This window comes from Pogona vitticeps, chromosome 3, assembly GCF_051106095.1.
Source record: "Pogona vitticeps strain Pit_001003342236 chromosome 3, PviZW2.1, whole genome shotgun sequence".
Lineage (NCBI taxonomy): Eukaryota > Metazoa > Chordata > Lepidosauria > Squamata > Agamidae > Pogona > Pogona vitticeps.
The window spans coordinates 263,895,804-263,920,209 of record NC_135785.1 but is presented as its reverse complement, the minus strand read 5'-3'; the positions used below and the strand labels follow the sequence as shown (position 1 = coordinate 263,920,209).

At 46.2% G+C, this 24,406-nt stretch overlaps 1 protein-coding gene across 1 annotated transcript in view; it reads right to left on the bottom strand.

Moving 5' to 3' along the window:
* LOC110078087 (disintegrin and metalloproteinase domain-containing protein 21) overlaps positions 1-24,061 on the bottom strand; it is a 34,145-nt gene extending 10,084 nt beyond the window's left edge. The window contains exons 1-15 of the mRNA XM_078390279.1: positions 24,001-24,061; positions 23,342-23,430; positions 22,175-22,236; positions 20,222-20,300; positions 18,487-18,563; positions 14,993-15,198; positions 12,619-12,752; positions 12,013-12,084; positions 10,115-10,287; positions 7,390-7,468; positions 6,137-6,294; positions 4,560-4,725; positions 3,558-3,635; positions 1,664-1,732; positions 875-964 (exon numbers count right to left, since the gene is read on the bottom strand). Coding sequence (XP_078246405.1) covers positions 875-964; positions 1,664-1,732; positions 3,558-3,635; positions 4,560-4,725; positions 6,137-6,294; positions 7,390-7,468; positions 10,115-10,287; positions 12,013-12,084; positions 12,619-12,752; positions 14,993-15,198; positions 18,487-18,563; positions 20,222-20,300; positions 22,175-22,236; positions 23,342-23,430; positions 24,001-24,061 — 1,593 coding nt within the window. The remainder of the gene's footprint in view (positions 1-874; positions 965-1,663; positions 1,733-3,557; positions 3,636-4,559; positions 4,726-6,136; positions 6,295-7,389; positions 7,469-10,114; positions 10,288-12,012; positions 12,085-12,618; positions 12,753-14,992; positions 15,199-18,486; positions 18,564-20,221; positions 20,301-22,174; positions 22,237-23,341; positions 23,431-24,000) is intronic.
* Between the last annotated feature and the right edge of the window lie 345 nt (positions 24,062-24,406).

Genomic DNA, 24,406 nt, shown 5'->3' with positions numbered 1-24,406 from the left:
AAGGTGCTATTTCTGCATATCAGTATCCCACAAAGATGTTAAAATTTCTCGGGCATCCGAATCTTGTAAAATTTGGAGAAGCAGCTTCGGAAGATTGGAACCGGCAGCTTCAGTCTGAACTAGGGACGTAAATCTTCCCCTCCCGTACGTCATTCTCACAGATAGGAATGAAACCTTCCAAAGTTTTCCCCCCCTCTGGTGGGCAAACTTATGAGAGATTTGGTGCATCACCACCATCCATCATCATTTTGATATTTCAGTGCTTCTTTGCAAAAACAACAAGAAGAAGCCAAGATGGTTCCAGGAACAAAATACGTTTGTTTTGTGCAGAATAAACCACTTTTACTAATGCTGCTGCCTGAGAATCCTGGCTCTTTTCACTTTTTTGCAGGAGCCCAGTAAATGGACAGGGTTTTTTGTGATGACGTGTCTTGAATTCTATTGTCAAGCCCAAAGAGGCATTGCACATATTCACTGTATCCTGAACCTGAGCGACCAGACTCCTGTATCCAAGGCCGGTCCAAAGACCCAAAGTCTGCCCGCCCGGCTGTCCTCTCAGGAGTGGCTTTCAACCTAGTGTTAGACTAGTTTGAGTTCCATCTATCTTGGGACCTTAAAATTAACTGATTGGATTCAAATCCCAAGGCAGGAGACAAGTACCCCTTCTACCCACCCGACATGCAGAGGAAGGAGAGGGGGAAATGATGGTTGGGAGACTCTGCCTATAGGTGGAAGCACCACCATGGAGCTGCCCGTGTTGACAGGGTCCCGTTGGCCTCCCTCCCACACCCCTCATTGGGCAGCCTGTGAATGAGACTGGGAGAAGCGGGAGAGGGGGGTTGCGTTGGCCCAAACCCTTCTGAGCTTTTCTCACCTTGCATTTCTCACAGCAGGGACCGTGAAGACAGTCAATGCCTGGTTTGGATTTACAGTTCTCTTGACAACAGCCGTTCCTTCTGCATTCCTGAAAATGAAGAGACCTGCCAGCTCACTGAGGCCCCACCCTTCTTGACAATTGATAACGTTTAAACAGAATTGTTTTTCGGAAAGAGAAATCTGAGCCAGTGGCCCTGGCGGCTTGCTGGGGCGGCTTTCTCTGCAGTGCTCCCTGACCTGGTACTGGACTTGAAAGGGAAAAAAAGGAGACAATCTTTTCAAGAGAATCATTCCTTTCGAGATGTGGGCGTGTGTATTGGTGGGGCGGGGAGGCTTTCTGGATACCAGAGGGGGCCCAAAAGAGAAATGAGTGCATTCCAGATCAAACCAACCCCGGGTTTTCACCAGAAGGAAAGAGGGTCTTCTGCTTTGGACATATCGCGAGCAGATGAGACACACTGGAAAAGAGAGGGTTAAGGAGAAATAGATGGCAGGACCGAAAGAGGAGGATCTAACATGACATGGATTAACTCCATTGAGGAAGCCACAGCTTTTCTCTTCGAGGTCCAAAACAGGGCTGCTAATAACAAGATGCTTTTGGATGCCTTTAATTTACAGGGTTACCCAGAAGCAACTGATGGCCCAAAACACACACAGTCTTAAAAATGGGGGATATCTCTATTTTTCTCTCTGTCAGTTCCTTTCTTGCCTGACCTTTGCAGGCATGTGTGGATTTTAAGATTACAGTCACAGATTACAGATATTTTAAGTTGAATTCATAACTTACACTGGGTCCTTTGAGCGTTGGGGGTTTATCATTTCTTAGCAAACTGCTGAACTCACGTTTATCTTGCTCCTGTAGAAAAAAGGAAAGGATTATAGCATCTCACAATCCTTAGAATTTTTCTACATCGGCTTTTTGTTGTGCAACCACCATGAGTTTGATTCCCCCCCCCCCAGTGCATCTCCTGGGAGAAGAGCCAGCCTGTGTAGCCTTGGGCAAGCTGTACGATGGTCCCAGAAGTGACCAAGAACAGGGGAATGGGGAGATCCTGAAGAAAACTTGGAAAGGAGGAGAAAAAGAGCCCAAGAAGCTTCTGTTCCCCTGAAATCCAGAATTGAACCCTTGGGAGCTGGATTTAAGAAATGGAATTTCAATACACTTGTTCGTGAGAGGCAACAGAAGGGCAGGATCTCAGTCATGGTAGGATATCTTTGTGCCAAACGAGACTCTTAACAGACAGGGATGTCCTCAGATTTATTTCCTGACATTTGGGGTTGAAGATACTTTGTAGGACATTTTCTGCAAGCAATTCCTGCTCTGGTGCTTTCCTCGGTGCATGGATCTCAGGGGGCATATCTTTTGACAGCATCTAGTTTGGGCTATGTTTGTGTTGTTGCTGTCGTTGGAAATTGACTCCGGTTCTTATTAATGATGGCATGGGTGGCTTGGGCCGCCCCTTGGCTGCCACTCTCCACTTCTGGTCATGGAACAGATTCCAGTTGACATATTGGAGGCCCTTAAACTTCCTGAGTGGCGTCAGAGGCTCTGCGCATCACCCTCCTTCCAAAACACAGCGAGCAGACAGGAGAGCAGAGCTTTTCCAGAGGGGGCTCCCAGGTTGTGAGACCCTCTCCCTGAGAATCCTGCCAGCGCTGGAGCATCTTCTGTGACCTTGCCAATCCTGTGCCTTTTCTGAGAGCCCTATTTGCAAAGACGACAGCTTATCTGACCCTTTTTGGTTTGACCAAAGACGGCTGTCGACCTTCTGTAGGGCTGGACCTCCATGCCAACGAGGGAACGAGCCTCCCAAATCCCACACAGCCAGACAGGGTTTCACTGCAGAATCCCCGCCAACTGGGAAATATATTGTGGTGCCATTCCTGGCGAGGATGCAGTGGGGGAAAGGGGATTGAATCTGTGGCGCTCATCGGACTGTCCATCCATCCCTCTCCCATTCTGAAGAGGGGCAGGTGGGTGCCAGGAATGAGTGGGGCAGCGCCAACCGCTGCTTGGAAGCCCCTTGGTTGACATCGGAAGAGGAACGTGAAGAAATGCCACCCCATCCTCAGGAAAAGTCCAACACTTGGAGTCTGATCTTCACCCCCTGGCTCATGGCACCTCCTGAGACGGCTTTGCCTTTTTTGTCGATCAAGAATCTTGATCTCCTTGATGCACCTCGCTGGCATGGAACCTGAACAGCAGCAAGACAAGGCCGGACGGCCTTCCTGGGGCTGGCACGCTTGGGCAGAACTCTCGTGGCAGACGGGTGAATCAAATGGCTTAAAATGTGGGTCACAGGCGGTGTTTTCGTTACCCCTTAGTACAGAACGTGGTGACCCTATGAATGAGCAACCTCCAGAATCTCCTGTCCTCAACAGCAGACAACTTGGAACCAATGGGGTTAAGATTAGTGTTGACCAGATGCCCTATTTATTTCACTGGGTTTGCATTCAGTGGGGCTAACGCTGAACCCAGCTCTCCATCACTGGGTAGGACAAGGGACTCCCACGGGACACGACTGGCTCTGAGCTCTCTCAAGCACCGAATCTCTTTTGAGAATAGGGTTCAGCACCTCGGAGAGCTCCAACCAGCCTCCACGGTGCACCAGGACTACGGAAAGACGGCATGATAGGATAGGAAGGACGTCTGCAGTTCCAATAGCATGTTTTCCACTTACCTTAAAAGGCTGACCCATTCTTGAGTGCCGTGTATCCGGCAGGAGGAATAAATTCAGGATTCCTTCCCCTTCTCTTCCCTGACAAAAGACAGACAAAGCTGCTGAGTGTCGGCGCTTCGGCATCTTTGGTGTGTCTATTCATCTCCAAGCTCTGGTGGCCTCATTCAGAGAAGACCTTCAGAGCACCAGCGTATGTATGATCAGTTTGTGCCTAGCCCACATCGGTGTTGCACCTGTTCCGCTTTCTGCCATTTTTCAACATGCAGAAAGATATGTACTTAGGTTTCCCGTGTTTCAACCCAATAGCCACTTTTTTGTACATTCTGCAATAAAATATGGATTTCTATTCTGTTTCGTCAATACCGGTGTTTTCTGCTCATTTCCCCTCAGATATGCATTTCTGCACGTATCTTTTTGAGAACGGCATTGAGTGTGCATAGAACGGTTGGATAGCTCAGTATTTTATAGAGATGGGCACACATTGTTGGTTCATTTATCGCTCAAACAGGCTTTCAGTGCTTCAAAACCCTGCCTTCTCCGACAGGTGACCACTCGAGGGCAGTGCCCAGAGGAGGCACGGCAGGGAAGCCAGGCTGCTGCCTCTGAGTGGGCGACTGCCAGAGGAGGCGGGGCTTGGAAGTGGCAAACACCTATACGAACTGCCAAACAGTGGTTCGTGCCCATCTGTAGTGCTTTAGGTCTCTGGCTGCAGAGCCAAAGGTGGGGAGTTCGATTCCCCCATGGTGCCTCCCTGACAGAGACTGGACTCAGTGATCCATAGACTCCTGTCCAGCTCTGCCGTTCTAAGATGAGGATGAGGATGATTGCAGGATTAATTTGCCAACAATACAGAATATAAGATTTTGCTACAGAACCACACAGAATGGAAGACTGAAAAAGCCGGAACCCTTCTTTGTCTTCCATCACAATTCCAGACTTAGATCATACACATCCATGTGTTTTTTTGACTAATTCCACATCTCTCCTGGAAGGATCTCTGACCTCATCCTGGCCACAGTCGCACTCTTCATCCCCTTCCACGATTCCATTTCCGCACACCTTCCTCTGAAATATTTTCGCGGGAACATTGAGCAAACATTCTTTTCCTGGCTGCCGTATCATGTCATAATACACCTTCGCGCTACAATTACTTAGTCTTGCACATTCTCTGTAACACAGGAGAGTATCATGCACTGTCATGCTATTGTTGTGATTGTTGTTGTTATATTTATTATTATTATTATTATATTTAATATAACCATTGACATCATGTCCTTCAGGACAGAAAGCCATCTAGGGGGGGCCATGTAAAAGAGGGTTCATCTTAGCCCACAATCACGTGGTCTAACTCTGCCCTTTCCTCCATCCCAGTTCTTACCCAAAGGCAATTACATCTGAAGGGAACCCCAGTGTGTGACGTTGTTTCTCTACACAAAAGGGATCCTGATTTCTCAGATTTTTTTGGCCATGTGGAGGGTTCCCAGAGAGAGAGAGAGAGAGAGAGAGAGAGACAGAGAGAGAGAGACAGAGAGCAGACACTAAGAAGGCCCCGTCTCGCATGCCCGTCTAACATGGGTGAGACCGAAAGCATGGTCTCTATGAAGCTTTCAGAGCCTGGGTAGATTCATGTGGGAGGACGTGAACCTCCCTACAGACTGGATCAAAGCTGCAGAGAACTTTGTAGTTTTTGACCAGCACTCTGAATTATGCGGGTTGGCAAATGATGTACAGCTGAATCATAGAATCGAAGAATAATTGAGTTGGACGGGGCCAATAAGTCTATCAAATCTAACCCTCTGCTCAAGGCAGGAAATCAGTACATCTGACAGAGGGTTGTCCAATTTTCTCTTGAATGCCTCCAGCGTGGAGCGCTCGGTGCCTCCCAAGGTAATGGGTTCCATTGTCGTACTGCTCTAACAGTTGAGAAGTTTTTCCTGATATTCAGCCAAAATCTGGCTTCCTGTAACTTGAGCCCAGGGTTCTGTGTCTTGCACTCTCGGATGATCGAGAAGAGCATGACCGGACCTCTCTGCATTCACAAGCCGTAGGCCCTGTCTAAAGTCTGTTGGTTCCCAAATTCTGCTCCATCCTCAGTTTCCAGAAAGTCTTCAAAGACACCCAACACACAAAAGACCCTGAAGTAACTGAACATAGTAGGTTACCAACCCCTAAGCCCTCATGCCAGCTAACGCCATACAACCTGCATGACAGCTGGGCACCAGTCAAAGCTGTTAGAAGGCATTCCACCCATTAATGCCACAGAGACCACCAGTTTCCAATGACAATGATGGATCCAGACCTGATTTCACTACACCATCATCTGGACAGAGGAACCAGCAAGCATGAGAATCTCTGTTCTGTTTAATCTGCACAGGCTATATTTATTGGCTATATCCAACTTTTTAATCAAGGCCATATGCCAGATCAGTTGCAATTCTGATGGAAAAAGGAAGAAGGTGAAGACAGAGCAGTCAGGAGCAGGAGAAAGAGCTGTTGCATGAAGGCAAACGGGGGGTCAGATCCCACTCTTTCCCTTCCAAAACCCAAGGGGACGTGGAAGAAAATGAAACTGTACTCACGCAGTGCCGGTTTCCACCATCAGACAGTGTCCGCGCCTGACGCAGTGACAGTCACAGCCCCTGGCTAAATTTGCTGGGGTGTCGTCATGCATGAAGCCAAGGGAATGGCCCAGCTGATGGGCAACGACTTCGGCATCGGATCTAGGATTCAGATATGCCTGCCCCCAATCAGACAAAGGAAAGGAGGTATGGAGGAGAGCAGAATGTAAGAGATTCAGAGCACTTTCAGAGGACACTGGTGGCATCCATGGATGTCAGTGGAAGGGAGTTGGTCTGCGTGGTAGTTCTAAATGGATTCGTTATTTTCAGGTATGCAGGCAGAGACACACCGTGCTGTAGCTGGGCCTCTCATGCACACAAATGATGCTTCAATTATGATTTATTAAATATATCAGCCCAGAGTAGGGATCTGTATCACAGGACAGTTATTAGGATACGCTGAAGAGCATAAAGCTCGCCAATATTTACTAGGACCCCTTCACCCACGGGATCAGTATCCGCTGATCCATGGTCTGAAAATATTAAAAATATTAAAAGAAAAAATCCTAGAAATATATATTTCTAAAGAGGAGGTTACCAGGACTGGCCACTAGAGGGAGCCACAGGCCATGCTAAGCATAGCATTCACTGCATTTGCTATTATCTGCATTTTTCAGCATCTGCGGAGGGAGGCTTGGAACCAATCCCCCCCCCCCCGCAGATAAGGGGGGTCTGCCTATATCTTTTTGTAGGGTCCCCCAGGAAAGACCATTGATGGGTTCAGAGGTTATTCAGTCCCTGGACCACTGTGCTCGATTTTTCCAGAGTACAGCCCTATTACGATTCCCAGCAGTTTTTCCCGCCATGGATGCATTTTGGATTTTCAGCACCAGCGCAGTCCGAGGAGGCTGTCGGTGGATCCATAAGCTCTTGCAACAGACCAAGGGTCCTTAAATATTTTCGTGATTCCTCTCCGCTCTCTTATTCTGTCCTCAGAAGAAGACATTGTCACTCTTGAAGGACCAACACCTCGGGGGGCTGCAATTTTGATCCGAAAAATGGGGGGAACCCACCAGCAGCACCCTCGGAAAGCGCTGTCAGGCAGAAAGAGAGAACACGACACGTCCTCAGTTCTGCAGCCCCAACCTGGATTGGTTCCCACTTTGAGGCAGTAGCTAGATGGATTTCCCCAAAAAACTCATTTAACAGAGCTGCCAATGGTCTGAATTCTTAACAATCCTGACATAGGTAGAAAGAAACGGGTAATCACCTACACGCACAGCAGACACCGAAACGTGGGTGTAATGACACAAACTGTCTCCCCAGGCAAGTCCAGACGGATGCCCTTCAGCCCTGTATCGGAAGAGAAGATGCTGCATGTTAACATTTGGTAGCAAAAAGGATGGGCAGAAGTGTGTTGTGAAATCTTGTGCACACAAAGGAAACTGTACGAGCCATTTTGGGGGGGGTGTAGGCAAGGCTGTGGTCGTCTGTTGCCCACCCAGGGTGTGTGCAACCCACTTGCAAGACCTGAGTAGGCCTGAAGCCATGACAAATAGTGTGTGGGTCACACACACAGGGTACACAAATGTGGGTTTACAGACAGCACATTCTGGCCATTAGTGGAGATAAAAGTTATTTTATTTGTAAAGGACTTTCTGGACAGGCGGGATGAAAAAGGCTCAGAACATCCTACTGCCCAAAGTTGAGCATCCTTTTAAAAAAGTCTGCCCTTGACTTTTACTCCCCTCCTTGCATGGGGGGGCTCAAGGATTTTCCCTCCTGCTCTTCCTTCTGTCAGGGCCACAGAGACTCCGGGCTAGAAGCCCCAATCCGTCAGGGGAGGCACCGGCTCAGCCAGGTTCCAGAGGAGATGCACTCCCTTGCCAGGACCCTTATCGCCTACTTTGTGCTCAAGTCTCTGCTTTAGAGCGGTGGCTCTCAAACACGGGTCCCCAGAGGCACTTGGACTCCGACTCCCAGAAACCCCGGCCAACCCAGGTATTGGTGAAGGCTCCTGGGGGTTAGAGTCCAAGAACATCCGAATGACCCAAGATTGGGAATCACGGTGCCTAGAACCAAGGCTAGGAGGAACAGGAGGAAAAGCAGTTTTGCTAACCCGAGGGGCTTCCCTTCAGGTTTTCCTGGACGGAGCTGCTCCATTTCACCCGAGTACCCACCACAGACCCCACACTCCCTTTTCCGCAGGATACGTAGAGGTCTAAAATGATAGGTCCGTGCAGGTGAAGGACAGAGTGCTTCTTCGCTTGAAGAACTGGGGCATGAGATGCTGTACAAACTTGATACGTAGAACCTTCCTGGCCAAGAAGGATGGAACGAGACACCGTCCTCCATCACCACTAAGGAGAGGCACTTCTTAGACCCATTAATATTTTTTTAAAAAACCCTAACTTGGTGGTGGAGATATGAACAACTGTTGTCCACGTTCCTTTTGCTGAGCAAGCTCAGGGAGAGGGTGGCGGCGGCAGATCAGCTACAGGCTCTCCTGGAGGAGGCCAATGCCCTTGAGCCATTCTGGCCGCACCACAGAGACGGTATGGGTCGCCCTGCAAGATGACCTCTCGAGGGAGGCCGACGGGGGCAAAATGTCCCCGCTGCTCCTCCTCGCCCTCTCAGGTTCCTTTGATACCATCGACCACGGTCTCCTCCTGGGGAGGCTCTCGGGGTTGGGGATCGGTGGTCGGGCTTTGTCCTGGCTTTGTGTCACCCACTCGCGGATGATGCCCAGCACGATCTCTCCTTCCACCCTTCTGCAGAGGATGCTGTTCCGTCCCTGGAGTGTTGCCTGGACGCCGTGCTGGGGTGGATGAGGAACAATAGACTGAGGCCGAACCCGGACGTGATGGAGGTCCTGAGGGTGGGGCCCCCTAGTCTTTGTGGCTTGGGGGCTCCCTTTCTTTTTTTGGGGGGGGAAGCTACTCTCTCTGCTAAGGATGAAGATCTTCAACCTGGTAGTAGCCAGAGGAACTGGCGTTTGATCCACAAAAGTTCACGCATTGTATGATAATTTTTACTGGACTATAAAGGTCTTGCCCATTTTTTGCATTTGTATAAAGTGACAGGGTAAGTTTAGCCCATTTTTGGAAGAGGTGCTCCCTCAAGCGGTGAAAAGGCCTTTACTACAGCACCTGATTTTCCTCTTTTCCCTATTTTGTTTTCATATCCAAGCATTGCCTTCCTTGCTTTGTCTTATGAGTGGTGGTGGTGGTGGGGGGGGGAAAGGGTAAACATGAGATGAACTGGACAGCCTGTATTGCCCAATCACGTGTCTCTGAGGAAACGCTGCTGTATAAAGGAAGACAGGTCAACGGGGCGAAATACTTTAACATCTAGTTTGACCTCCGGAGATCTTACTCTTTTTTCAGCCTGCTCCCTTTCCTCTGCTTCCTTATGTCAGGTTTAAAAGATATAGAACGGCACACCGGTATCCTGGAAAATGCTCTGGCCCTTGACAGAACCATACAGACTAGGAAACTAATAAATAATAATAATTTAAAAAATAGTGTGTCTTGCTTTTTTCTATCCTCTCCTTTCCCCTTTCTGCAGAAGCTGGCACGAGGAAGGAAGAGGGGAACGCTGCAGGGCGAACGTGGGGGTCTTGCCCAGAGGGATCATGGCTGGACAGCTTTGTGGAGAATCAGTAGACGCCCCTAGTGGTCCTCTAAGAAAACATGTATATTTCCTGGTGGCTGGGAAGGCCAACATGTTTGGAGACCCCTTTCTTTGGTGCTGGACCCCAATCTCAGCAGGTCTCCCGCCAGAGGAAAGGCAGTGCCCCCTTGGGCTCCTCCGTGGCTCCGGCAGATGTGGGTCAGCCCATGTGGAGGAAGAGAACAAGGGGCCCAAAGGACACAAGCCCCCTCGGATACTCCCGGGCTCTCAGCCTGCCAAGTTGCAACTCCTTAAGGAGAAATAGTAACAAGAGGGAGACGGGGAAGAACGGTGTTTCATTCAAAAGAGGGAAACGGGGAGTCTTACGTCAGGATGCCGGCGTGATCAAAATGGGCACGGTGCCGAAGGTCATCATGGACATATTTGTAAAAGGCTTGCAAAGTTACGCCCAGGCTCTTCGTGCTGACGGTGATGTAGTCTCGCTCGGTCCACAGCTCCAGGCCTACCAGATAGACGTGGAGGTCTAAGGGCAGGTAGATCTGAGAAGAGGAAACATGGAATGATGGCTTGCAGGACACAGAATGGAGGGAAAAGTACCCCCCATTTTGACCCCCCCCCATTCTCTCCCTTGATAGCTCCCTGTATAGCTTTAATATCTGGAGGAACAAGGGAATGGCCACCGGTATCTTGGCTATGAGGACCAGCACTTCCACCCCCACCTGCATTGAAGTGGGGATGAGGGCAACTAAAACCTTCACAGCCTTTTGGACCGGCTGCGCCTTCTTCCCAGTACCCAGATTTAACCACAGCTGCAGGGCCATGCGTGGGCAACCCTAAGGGCCCTGCCTGCATTCTTTTGGACTGGGTGTGTGTGTGTGTGTGTGTGTGTATGACTTGGGGCCTTCCAGCCTACAAGCTTCTTCTGCAGACTTCTTCACCCCTTTCCAACCCCTTCATGGTCACGCAGGGAAATACCAGTTCTTGTTGCCCATCAGAAGCCAGAGATAACCTGGTGGTTTGTTTCTCTGCACAGGACTCTTATTGGGCCCTTGGCAAGGAAGCCCCGACCACGGAGGGAAGGCAAGAGCAGGGGTTTAAAGGCACTTCCCATTTTACTGTACATGTGCTCCTGTTTCTGGTCCATGCCATGCACAGCTGGAACAGCACCGAGACTTGCCTCTGATTAGATACCCGTGGAATTGGGCTGTGTATTGTATGGCCAGCAGGAAGGCAAGTGGCCGAATGGATAGGTAGTCTGTCTGGTCCTGCCTCTTTCTCTTTGGCTCAGCCTACTCTGTCTTTGGGCCCATCAACAGAGCCCTCGGCGCTGGAACGTCATCTCAGCGGAACCCGTCGCATCCTGGAATCCTAGAATGATGGAGTTGGAAGGGGCCGACAAGGCCATCGAGTCCACCACCTTCCTGCTCAAGGGCAGTGGCCCACATCAAAGCAGACCTGGCAAATGGCTGCCCAATTTTCTCTTAAACGCCTCCACCATTGGAGCGATCACACCCACCCACCAGGTCATGGGTTACAGAAAGAGGTTCATTCCATGGCTCTCTCCCTGCTAGGAATGGATGTGCCTATGGATCCAGGCTGTGCAGTGGGGTGGACTTTTTGATAGTAGAGTAGACCTTTGGTCTAGATGGGCGGGATAGAAATCCAATAAATAAATAAATAAATAAATAAATAAATAAATAAATAAATAAACAAACAAACAAACAAACAAACAAACAAACAAACAAACAAACAAACATTTGGTTTGGTTTGGGAGAATTTTCAGAATGTGCTAAGATTTATGAAGTCTGCTTTCCATCTTGTATATTTGTGATGGAAAGAACCTGATGTTTTTAGAAAGTCAAATGCAGGAGAAAGCAAAATTGAAAGACTTTCCCATCTTATGTTTAAATTTTATGCTTTTTGTTTAAAAAAAACTGTTCTTTTAAATGTAGATAGATAGATAGATAGATAGATAGATAGATAGATAGATAGATAGATAGATAGATAGATAGATAGATAGATAGATAGATAGATAGATAGATAGATAGATAGATAGATAGATAGATAGATAGAGCCACTTCTATTTATTTACTCTCTATATTTGTCTCTCTAATGGAGACGAAAACCACCCGGGGTGACTTCATATGCATAAAGTGGTATTTTAGCCCTCAATCTGGGATACACTGAATTTGTATTCTAGCGGCCATTTTAGTGTGACTCCTCACAGTGCATGCTACACAGAAGGTTTCCTAAAATATACTCACCACATGAATATTTGACATCATGAGAAGAATGAACAAGATCAAGCGAGTTTCATTGGCCTTCTGTGCAACAAACTGAGAGAAGAGATAAAACAAAGACCACTCAGTTCAAAATGTCTGGACTGGGATTGGCCTCTCTCTCTGCGCTAGACCGAACTGTCACCAAAAAAAATTCTCTGTTCCTTTTCGGGACTATTCATCCGATAAGGGATTTCAAATTGCTTTGGCAGGTCCAAAAGCAGCTGCCTAAGATTTAAAAAATGAGTGAGGCCATTGCGCCACCGATGCACCTTCCTTCACCACCTGAGGTTGTAGGCGTTGGAAGCTCTGCCTGTTACCCAAGAGTAAACGGCACTGCTGCTGCTCCCCCTCAGGGCAACTAGGGGTTTATCAAAAGAAATGACTGAAAATCTCAGTCTGCCGCTCAAGGACAGGCAGCTGCTACTGAGTAATATAATTTTCTCTTAAGACAGCATTCATCATTCAGCCTAGTCCGGTTTGTGTCTGGACCTTATTAACCCTAGATTTTCAACTCTCATTCTGTGATCATGAAAGCCGACACCAAACTTCAAACTTGTCTGTAGGAAAAATGTTAATGACACAATTTACCGTGCCTTTGTCTACAACGACGTAAAATTCTAGGTAACTGGTCACTGTGTTGTGCTCAAGATCATCTGCCTGGAATGAAATATATATATATATTAAAAAGAGGATTTTATAGAAGAAACGACTGTGGAAATGAACTATGAACACACAGTTTCCTTAGAACAGAGAGATCTAAAATGGCTAATATTAAAGTTATCCTAACTATATAGAAACTATTCTATATTTCTAGATCAACTCTGGGATGACTCAAAATGATACTGGCTTTTATATATATATAAAAGGGACATAGAACTTTCCCCTTTATCATGGAAATCTAGATTGCAGGAGAAAGCTGATGGTTCCGGAAAGTGGCTTCGAGCATTTGAAAAAAGTGGTTTGCCGTGAAACTGCAGGGGTATTATAAATTAACATGTATTTGTTCAAATGTGCCTTGTAGGCATCAGCAACATATCCTAGATCACTATGTGTGAGAGATCTATCAAGTGGTGGGAGCAGTTAGTGCCGCTTTGAATGCTAATTCTCTTTTCCTTGTTCACATTTTTTTAAATGAATGTTTGGAGACTGCACTCTGTCTGTTCAGAAGCAATTTCCGCAGCAACTACTCTCTCATTATTCAGCAGCTTGAAAACTTTTTGCAAGACCAGAGCACTCTCATTTCCTTCATTTTTGGGGGGCACCTCTCATCATCATCATCATCATCACCACCACCACCACCACCATCAAGTCATTTGTGACTGAGGGCAACTCTTTCTCAGGTTTTCTAAGCACCGTGCTTTGCCCAGAAAAAAACAGCAAAATATCCAGGAATTGACTAGGTAGAATAAAGGTTGGTCTGACTCATTCTTCCCATTCCTACTCATGATCATGGGTCAGACACGAGTGACCATTGCCAAGTCAGCTCACATATATCTTTTTTGCCTCGTGTATAAGACGCCCCATGTATAAGACGCCCCCCCACTTTTCTAACCCAAAATTAAGAAATCTAAGTGGGGCTTAGCAAGTGTAGGGGGAAAGGGATCAAACCGCTGCAGGATCGCTTTGATCCCTGCTTTCCCCTCCACTTGTTTTTATTCTCTCCTCAGCTTACTTCTGTGTATAAGATGACCCTCAATTTTTAGTCTAAAGATTTTAGACAAAAGTATAGTCTTATACATACGTAGGAAAAATACAGTATGTGGCCTCAAGGATGCCTCATCAACTGGGCTGGGGGCACCTCACCCCAATATTTCAGGGGTCCTCCCCTACCCCAGACCCCAACTCTCTACGTGTGGATCCATTTCCAAGGACTTAGCTTTACCCCTCTCCTCACTCTACTATATGGTAGATTGGTTTAGATTATTTGTGGCTGGCTAGTCACAGACTTACCTAAGCAATCATCATCATCACCTTAAAGCTACAGAACTGGGACTCTCGGGGTCATCCAGTCCAGCCCATGTCATGGAGGTCCCAACCTCTGGCTCTGGAGCCAGAGACCTCAAGCACTGAGCTAACCAGCAGTATATAAGATTGAAAAATGGAGAATTAAAATTACAATAACATTTTTGAAATAAACTTAATAGCCCAGGATGAATCACTTATGAAAAAGAGTTAAAGAGAGTGCCACATCTCTCTGTTTCTTCTTCAAATGTGTGTGCATTCTATGCCAACCTGTAGCAACCCTAATAGGACTTTCGAGGTATGTGAAATCTCTCAGGTTTTATGAGTTCCACTCCATAAGAATATTTACCCCACACTCATTCTGTTACCATTGCTCTAGGATTTTCCTTCCAGATACGCATTTCCTTCAGATGATTGCTGCAGGGTTTGCAGGCTGTTTGGCCGTGTTCTGAAGGTTGTTCTTCCTAACATTTCGCCAGTCTCTCTGTGGCCGGCATCTTCAGAGGACAGGAGTCGGAACTCTGTCTGTGCTCTGGTGCAGTTTGTGGGATAGTTGAGTATTTATAGCTGTGAGATCAGCTTTTTGTCCTCTTCAGGAGACAGGGTGATTATGGTGATCAGCGTGTGTGGTTTTTTTTTGGTGGGTGTATTGTGATAAGGGGAATAGATGATCACCATAATCGCCCAATCTCCTGAAAAGGACAAAAAGCTGATCCCACAGCTATAAATACTCAACTATCTCACAAAACTGCACCAGAGTACAGACAAGAGTTCTGACTCCTGTCCTCTGAAGATGCCCATGGCCACAGAGACTGGTGAAACGTTAGGCAGAAAAACCTCCAGAACACAACCAAACAGCCCAAAAAACCTACAACAACCATCGGATCCCAGCTGTGAAAGCCTTCGTGAATACATGTCCTTCAGAGCTTTGAATCTTTAACAACTCTCTGTACCTGTGACATTGTTTGTTATTGGTACATCACCATCAAAAACGAAATACTCACGCCCCTGATGGGAGGCATGAGGTCATCAAGAGCCACCATTTGCAGTTCTCCGCCTTCATCAGTCCAAGTTGCTCCCTCTTCGACCACGCTTCTACACGGTTCGCGCTGCTCTGGGGTCTTTCGATAAATAAGGTGTTGAAATTTGGGGGAATTCTCAATAGGTTCAATTTCATACCTTAAAGTCCCAATTTGCACATGTCCCCTGGGGGGGAAAACCCAAAATAGAGACTTAGGGCCAACAAGATGGCAGTCGCAATGGGGTGGCCCACCTATGGCCATATAACTGGTGCCCGAAGCACAGCGATCGGGTGGGCCCAATGAAACGTTAATCCAGGAAGGGAAAACAGGCTTGCCCTATGTCACGGGTACATGCCAGAACAAATGCGCTCTGGCCCACCCTTGTGAGCAACCCAGAGCGCATGTTGTAACGAGTCTCCCTTCTCTGTATAAAGGTTGTGGAAACACAACTAAGCACACCCTGGCTGAAATACAACTTTATAACTCCTGAAGCATCAGCAAGATTATGCCAGAGAGGGATACTGCTCCTCTACCTTATTTGTAATATTGCTGCTAACCCTTCTTAAGAATAATCATTCATGTCCTATCGCATCAATTCCGACTTATGGCAGCCCTTTTCAGGATTTCCCTGGGAGTGAGTACTCAGAAGTGGTTTCCCATGCCCTCTTGGACTAAAATTCCCAGAAGCCTTTGCCACAAACTGTACTGGTCAAGGTTTCTGGGAACTGTAGTTCAAGAACCCACGTGCTCCCCAAGGTTGGGAACCACTCATCTAGACGCCGAGAGAACTCGATCCAAGCTGATTTCTTTTTCAACTGGGCTGTCATTCCGTAGGGATGACAATGAAGATTGTGTAGCCCTCCAGTCCAACCTGGAGGCCAATCTGGGGGTCTGGAACATATCCCGATTTGGCCTAGAGGGATCGGTGCCCCGTCTGATTTCTTGCGTGCCGATTTTGAGTCAATTTGTAAGCATTCCGTTGACATGCTTTGGGAAACCAAAATGCTTTAACGGTTTTGTTTTTCTGTGGATGCACCTTAAATCTGGAAACCCAATAGATGCTCAAGAAGGGAGTAAGAGGGGAAAGCATCAACTTTCAGGGATTGGGGAACTAGGCCACCTTTAATTTTTAAAAATTATTACATGGAAATAAATAACAAAACTAACTTAAAATGCAAATTCAGTAAAAATGACACAGTTAAAATTAAACCCTTCCCCATCAGTGCCACCTTTACACTTGGGACTAGGTGACCAATAATACCAATTTGTACCCCTTTTCGCCCCCTTCCTCTCCAAAAGTACATGGATTCTTCTGCTGGCCTTTAGCCTTTTCCCTTCAAAAAGACATACTCCAAGCATACATTCCACACATTGTTAGCCTTTACCATTCCTCTTCTTATTTTCATTTCTCATGTTAACTTATCGTTAACTGCTAAACTCCACATTTCTTTATACCAATCTTCAAGATAAATTTCTTTATCATTTTCCCAATTCTTTGCAAATAGCAATCATGCTACGGTAACCATTATAACGACTAACTTTTTCTGATCTTTTTTCAAATGGTCTTTCTTAATTATATTCAGGAGGGCAATACTGGGTAATATCTGAATAGGACCTCCCATAATTTTTCTAATTTCTTTAAAAACCAGTGCCCGTTCCTTTCTGATTTCAAGAGTCCACCACATTATTTTATGCTGTTTTCAAAGTGAAAAAAAGGTTAAAGCCATTTCTGCCCCATCCAGGTGCAATTTATGCCTTAGACATAAAATTGGTTTGTCAGTTTGATTTGCTTCACTCCGGAACCAAATTTGGCCATTTTGCTTCAATCGTAGACCTCATACAAATCAAATCAAGCTAATTTGGCTAGGAGTTCAGGATTTATCTCAATCTGAGGCCTAGCTGTGCTGCCGTTTTTCTCTTTAGTAACCTTTAATGTTAGCGTTTTGCCTACAAAGACAGGGGGGAAAAACACACACACCCCTCTGAAGCCAGAAAACTGAGATTTCACCCAGTGAAGGACAGTACAACACAGAGAAGCAAGCGCTTCCCATTCAATCTCTTAACTCTGAAGCCTGTGTTCGGTCTCAAGATCGGGGAGAGGATTCTGTCTGGAGCAGGAAATGCATATCCATGTCCCTATTGTGAGATGGGAAATTCTGCAATCTCGCATGCTGCCTCTAGTGGGTGTGGCTGGGAGGGGTGACTGTCAATCAGTCCAGCACAGACCAAATAGTCCTTCCCTGCCTCCGAATTTGAAAGAGAGCGCCACCTCTGTGTTTTAAAGCTTTTCCCCTCTCTTAAGTTTTTTTGTTGTCAATTATAGTCTGTTGAGCCCTCTTGCTCAAAGCACTTGTGGTTTTTAGCTTGCTGTAGATTAGTTCAACTGTAAGTAAATGAAACCGTTTATTCTTTCTCCTACTTATATCTCAGAGTGAATTACCGAGACTACAAGGGACCACTGATGAGAAAAAGGGGTGGACTAAACTGAGGAGCTTGAAGCTATTCGGTTCCGTGAATCCCCTGCACTTCTGCTGCACAGCTAGAGGGATTTTGTCAAAATTCAAAACCCGGCGCCTTTTCACCTCTTGGTCAGCCAGCACTTTGTGCAGGCCAGGGCAGCCCAGGGGATTCTAATTCCTTCTCCTCCTGACTTTTTATTGAACTTGTTTCTTGGAGACTGGGCAGAACAGACAGGTGTACTTTGTTAACAGAACAGACAGACGCCTTTAACATTTGTCAGAATTATCTTCTGACCTGTTTCCTGTCTGTGGCAGAGGGGGACCAGCGCAGGACTGGATTGGCTCCGGTGGGGGTGACTTGATATCGCTGGATGGAGTCTGGATCATTAACTTTAATTAGCCAGACTGGTTTGCTTAATTTGCAGCCCATGGAGAGGGAACGTTGCTCCACGTTTGCGGAGACTCAGAATCCTAGTGTGAACTCCGGAGAGGGTTATTGGCCCTGAATGGGGCCTCATTTCCATGTCACCCCGGTCGCCAAGTTTCTGAAGACGTAATCAAGAAAAGAGTAACTCTAAATATGTGCAGCTTGCATGATGTTGGCTTCAGAGGGGTGCGGAGGTGGACATCTTAGCCACTCTTAGCATTTGTTTCAGAAGGTCCAGCTGGCTAAAGGAATGACGGCAGTCTTTCAGCTGTAAGCGGCTTGTGGCTCGGTGGAGGGCCCTGTTCACCCCAAATGTGGGAGGGATCACGCTGCCCATCCCGGTCAACAAGATGCCTCGTATCTTACATTACTTGTTTCCCGCACGTCCTAAACATTTTCTTTGTGTTTGTGAGGCCTAAGAATTGATATTAGCGGATGCCGCAAAGTGAAAGATCAGCACGAAATATCCTTCAAGAAGTACGCACTCAGGCTCCTATCAGACTCAGATGATCTATAATATGATTATTTCTGAGTTTGCAGATACATAGAGATATATTTGACAGTTCTTACACCAAGTCTTTATTACCAAAGCCCAGCACAGGTAGAGAGGACAACGGAAGAGTCCGGGGTGCCTTCCACGTAGCCGCTGTAGTAGCAGTCGTCCTGCAAGGTCCCAAAACACACGTTCAGCGAAAATCCCAAATGCAGTCGAAAGGAAGGGTTTGGCTGGGTGGGCGTTTGCCCGGCACCAGATTTCTAAAGGTCCTCCTTTCTCAAACAGTCTCCCTCTTGGAACAGTCTTGCCAGGAAGAGCTGGCCTCTTAGCACATCTGTGCTTCCGTATGCTAATGCATATGTCTTAATTGAAGAGGGCAAACACCCTCCCACTCATTAACTGACACCATTAAGAGCCTGACAAATGTCTTGGCCCTCAATTAGCCCCAGAAACGCCTACTGAGAACCAACCAGCTCTTGTTTTCAGATCGATGTTCTAGCATATCCATCGCTTCTGTTCCACGGGGCCAGCGGTTCCCAAACTTGGGTCCCCAGATGTTCTTGGACTGCAATGCCCAGAAGCCTTCACCACTAAGTGGGCTGGCCGAGGTTTCAGGGCGTTTTCGTCCATGAACATCTGGGGGACCCACGGCTGGACACCATGGCTCTAGAAGCCCCTTTCAATAGACACCCTTCCTGGTTTGCTGGCTTGCTTTCCTAGACTAAAAACCATCCTTCAACCCCATAACTCTGCAAACTTTTTGAACAGCACTTTTGCTGACCTCCCTATGATGATGCCTACAAGTTACCCTTGGCAGCTCCCAGCTTCTGCTCCTCTCTGCGCTCCATATTTCTGAGTAATAGAGTCCCTGCTGTGTTTGTCATCTGGGAATATTGCTTCATCTTATTTAGATCTACCGTAACTCTGCATTCTTCGCTCCTTCCTCTTTACACCTTTGGCAGAATTAAAACCAGGTAACACCGCCTCTGTCTTTGTCTTTTGGCCCCTTGCACGATCTTTCTCTTCACCTCCTTCCCTCACTCCCATCTCTTCCCTGCTCTGTTTCAAGACTAAACTAGAAGCGACAGATAAATCATCCTTAGAGTGACAGTCCCAGTATCACACAAAGTAGCTGAGGCAGTCTTTTCTGTCAGAGAGCCAAACTAAACAATGCAGTTAACATGTCATTTGAAGCAGACCTCTGCTAGGAAGTGAAAGACTATTGATTCTCAGATGGATTTGCTTCACTTTGACAAATTAGCTTTCATTTTGCTGTTGTCTGTTGGGAAGTAAAACACAGCTTCATTGATCTGATTTCTCAAGCGTTAAGCTTGGAATATTTCCATACCTGGAAGGAGGAAATACACTTGGAGAAATCAGACCTGCAAACGAATGTGCTTGCGTGGTGAAGACCAGATAAAGCAAGCTAACTGACAAACATACACAATCATCACTTTAGGCATTTCCTTTTCCTAGTGAAGGGCTCTTTGCAACATACAGTTTAGCTGTCAGTCTCTGTTCCCAGACATAATCACTAAAACCCAGTTTGATGGCAAAAAAATTAAAATTCCTTCCACTTTCTTCCTATGGATTCTCTTGGGGTGGTGGTGGAAATGGCTATGGGGCCAAAAACCAAGGTTAAATTCTTGCAGCAGGTTGTTCGTGACTGTGCCGCTCCCGATTCACAGAGCCCAAAATCATCGGTACCAGTCATAATGAACTTCAGTTTTGACAAATCAAAATCATCACGTGCCGTTACAAAGCAAAGAAACATGTCCTTGATACCTCCAGCTTTCTGGACCTATTTATATGAGAAAAGCCTTACCTGAACATATGGATAATCTGCAATCACATCTCCTTTCATATTATAAGTGTAGACAGGCAAATTTGAAATGACAAAGGATCTGAAAACCCAACAGAGACAGAGTTTAAACCTTCTATGAAATGTGGCTTAGGAAAAGTTGCCCCAAATCCTGTGAGTCACACTTGCCAGCATTAGCACATTGGGCATCTGTGTCAATGGCAAACTGCTGGATGTGAAGAAGGCCTCTCAAGCATTTGGTGTTTCCTGCCAAGATTCAGCAAACGCCTATGCTGACTTTTAACTTTTGATCATTTGTAGCAAAGGGTCATATGGATTCTGTTATGCCAACATAGAAACACAATTGAATTTTGGACAATATTTTTGTTGCCAGTTAAGCAAAGCCCTTTATAAACACTCTGCAGACCTGCCCACGCAAATTTGTTGTTGTTTAGTCGTTTAGTCATGCCCGACTCTTCGTGACCCCACGGACCAGAGCACGCGAGGCCCTCCTGCTTTCCACTGCCTCCCAGAGTTGGGTCAGATTCATGTTGGTTGCTTCGATGACCCTGTCCAACCATCTCGTCCTCTGTCGTCCCCTTCTCCTCTTGCCTTCACACTTTCCCAACATCAAGGTCTCTTCCACACAAATTAATGTAACTGAATCCACTTTCTCTGTTCCCTTGTCTTCATTTTTTGTCTCATTATCAAATTTTACATTGTGTACTACCCAGAATATAGACCTGTCTTTCTACCTGAGCTTGGAACACCACTTAGTACATTAGGAGTTAGATTTTATTATTAAAAATGCATTGGTTTAAGAGTAATGCATTGGACTGAATGTAATGCACTAGTAACACCTTGGTATGGCACACGTTCAACTGGCTTTCTTGGCTTCTACCGTTTAAAAATGAGTTCAAACATTTTTTTTAAAAAGCCTAACATATTTTATTTCACTGAGTTTATTTGTTGCTGTTTTTTTATTTTGACCTACGTATATCACAGCAGGGTAGATGGAACGGAAAAATATCACATGATTCCTCATAACGGCTCCTACAAAATAGTCTAAGCACCCTCATGACTCCCTATTTAGTCACTACATTTTGAAAAGTTATGGTAGTATTACATTAGCAACATCTTGCAAAAAGTAACCTGTTACATGTGAGGCCATTTCTTATGTTAATATTGCAATTATGGCAGTTTTAATGGTGGAAAAAAAGAAATTATTTAGGCCTCCTCTTGAGTCCTGTGTCAAATTCTGGACACCGGACTTCAAGAAGGATGCTAAAAAACTGAAGCACGTTTAGAGGAGGGCAACAATGATGATCAGTGGACTGGAAACCAAGCCATGTGAAGAAAGACTTCAAAGAACTAGTAATGTTTAGACTTGAGAAAAGAAGACTAATAGGAATTATTATTGTACTTTTGAAAGGCTGTCCTACAGAGGAGGGGGCAGGATCCGTTTTCAATCCTTCCAGAGTGCAGGACACACAACCATGGGCTCAACTGACAGGAAGCCAGATTTTGGCTGAATATCACGAAAAACTTCTTAACTGTTAGAGCAGTACGACAAGGGAACCTCTGACTTTGAGAGGTGGTGAGCATTCCAATGCTGGAGGAATTCAAGAGAAAACTGGACCACCCTCTGTCAGATCTGCTTTGATTTGGACTCCTGCCATGAGCTGGGAATTGGACTTGACGATCTTAGAGGCCCCTTCCATCTTCATGATTCTGTGATTTGTTTTCTTACTGGCTATAACTCTGAGAGTAGTTCTGTTTATCATACTCCTATAATACATTTTTGCCAGTCTCCTTCCTCCTATCATTTTCAATTTATATCTGAATTTAAACATGTGGTGTGTCGGTCCAGGTGTGAAAAGTTTCTTGGGAGAGAAATTCAAACTGATGAAGAAACCTGGTTAATTCACACAACAGGAAGGAACCAAAGAAAACAGAATAACAGAAGGAGACACTTACCTCTGTTCAAGGTGAAGAACTTTGTAATCCTGTTCCACTTTAATCATATAAGAGATGTCAATCTAAAGTCAGACGGGCAAAAATGCAGAATAGTTTAGTAATTTGGAAGACCTTAAATTCTCTTCTCTTTCCCAGCTCCTAACAGCTGTTCATTTCGCATCTTGCCTGTGTAGAGGTAACGAAGCTTGGGGCGGGTCCACAGAACTGAGGCTGCAGAAAACCTGTCCCAGCCACCTTCCATGGTCTTATCAACTGGATTAGACCAATTCATAATAGCTAGTTCTATCCATGAACTATTCAGTCTGAGAGTTAAACAGAATGCTCTTGTTCCCTACAACTCTGCATGGATTAATGGGTACGGATCAGACCAGCATGAGCTATGCAGTGCAGGGTAGTATGTATATACTGTAGACGGATGGACTAGGGAGTCTCGTGTTCGAATCCCTGCTCAGTGATGTAAACTCAATGGTGTATGTGTGTGAAACTGGTAAACCCACTCCATACATTTCAAAAAATGAAAGGGACATGCAGGTTTGCTTTCCTCAGTATTTGCAATTCAGTGGAAACAAACTGCTCCAGAATGGTAAGCATGCCGAAGATTCACACCATTCGCCCAACACCAGGAGGAACATAATATTATTCAGCTAAGGAAATTCCAACAGGAAAACATAGCAAAATGAACAAGCAAGCTTTTTTTTTAATCCATCATTTCTTGTTCCTGTTTGTAGCAAAGCAATCCACCATTGACTTGTTCCTGATTTCAGGCTCCTATTTAGATAGAGGAGACAGATGGAGCTATAGGGGAAGAAGGAGATGGCAGAAGACTTTTGGGAAGTACAGAAAGAAATTGGAATTGCAAACTGATTTAAGACCTACAGTAGGAAACCCCCCCCCCCCATATGCACGGGGATCAGTTCCAAGTTCCCCGTAGATGCTGAAAACCATGGATAATAACAAATGGTCTACATAGCATGGTCTCTTGGTCCCTCTACTAGCCAGTTCTCATAATTTCATCTTTAGAACTATATATTTCTAGGATTTTTCCTTTAATGTTCTTTATATTTTCAGACAGTGGCTAAGTGAATCGATGGACACGGATCCCACAGATAAGGGGGTCCTATCATTATCTAGCACACATCATCTAATCTTATTTAAAAGGGAAATTACTTTGCTTCCAGGTATCCTCCTTGATGCCAGCTGTCTCGGCACTATTACTTCCGAATAGAGGTATTCCGGTGATGATGATTCTGCCGAACCTAGAAAGAAGCACAGCCATGGGTCAAACCAGTCTTATGCCAGGCCTGGATCCGATGTTGGTTGGATGTCAGCTGGGGAACCAAGTGAATTTTCCTGGAGAGGACATTCCAGGGAAAAGGTGCCACAACCGAGAAGGCGCTGCCGTGCAACTTGGGAAACCCCGCACACCATTCAGGCACCAAGTTCATGAAGGCCTTATAGGCGATCAGCAGCATTTGGCTCTGAATTGATACGGCAGCTTTGGAAAAAGCCCCCTTTAAACCGATAAGCCATCTAATCCCTGTAACGGGATTCCTAGTTCCTAGTGAACTGCCAACCACGCTTCATCCTATCAGCTAAAATTTCTGCAAAGTCTTCAAGCCCAGCTCCATGTACGACACATTACAGTAGTCTAGTCCTCCAAATACCAGTACCCTGCTTCATCCCAGCTGCCTTCATGAGCCATTCTAGTAGGCAACTGGTTTTTCTTGGGGGAGGGGAGCAGGACACATTAATGAAAGGAGTGCCTCTGGAGCCACCTTCCAGCCACGCCTTTTATTCCCAGGGAGGAAACATTTCTACAAACCCACTTGACCTTCGGCCACCCACGACAAGGAGGGCCAGGTAGGATCTCTCAGAGGTCAGCCCCATGCTGGTGGCCCCTCATGTACAAACAGGGCCATGGGCTCTAAAGGCCAAAGAAGTGGGTGTAAAAGAAGAAGGAAGGGAGGGGGCAGAAAGTAACATCTGGGAAAGGAAGGCAACAGTTTAGGAGAAAAACAGAGTTGCATGATGGCAGTGCAAGAGGAAAGCGATATAAAGAAAGCTTTGGGTTGTTGGTTTTTTCCTTTTAAAATTGTTTTAAAAAATTATATCTCACACGCAGAAACCCGAAGAGACGTGACGTTTGCACACCCCACAGAGTCTCTGAGCCAGTGTCCCAACCTTGGGTCTCCAGGTGTTCTTGGACTACAACTCCCATAAGCCTTTACCACC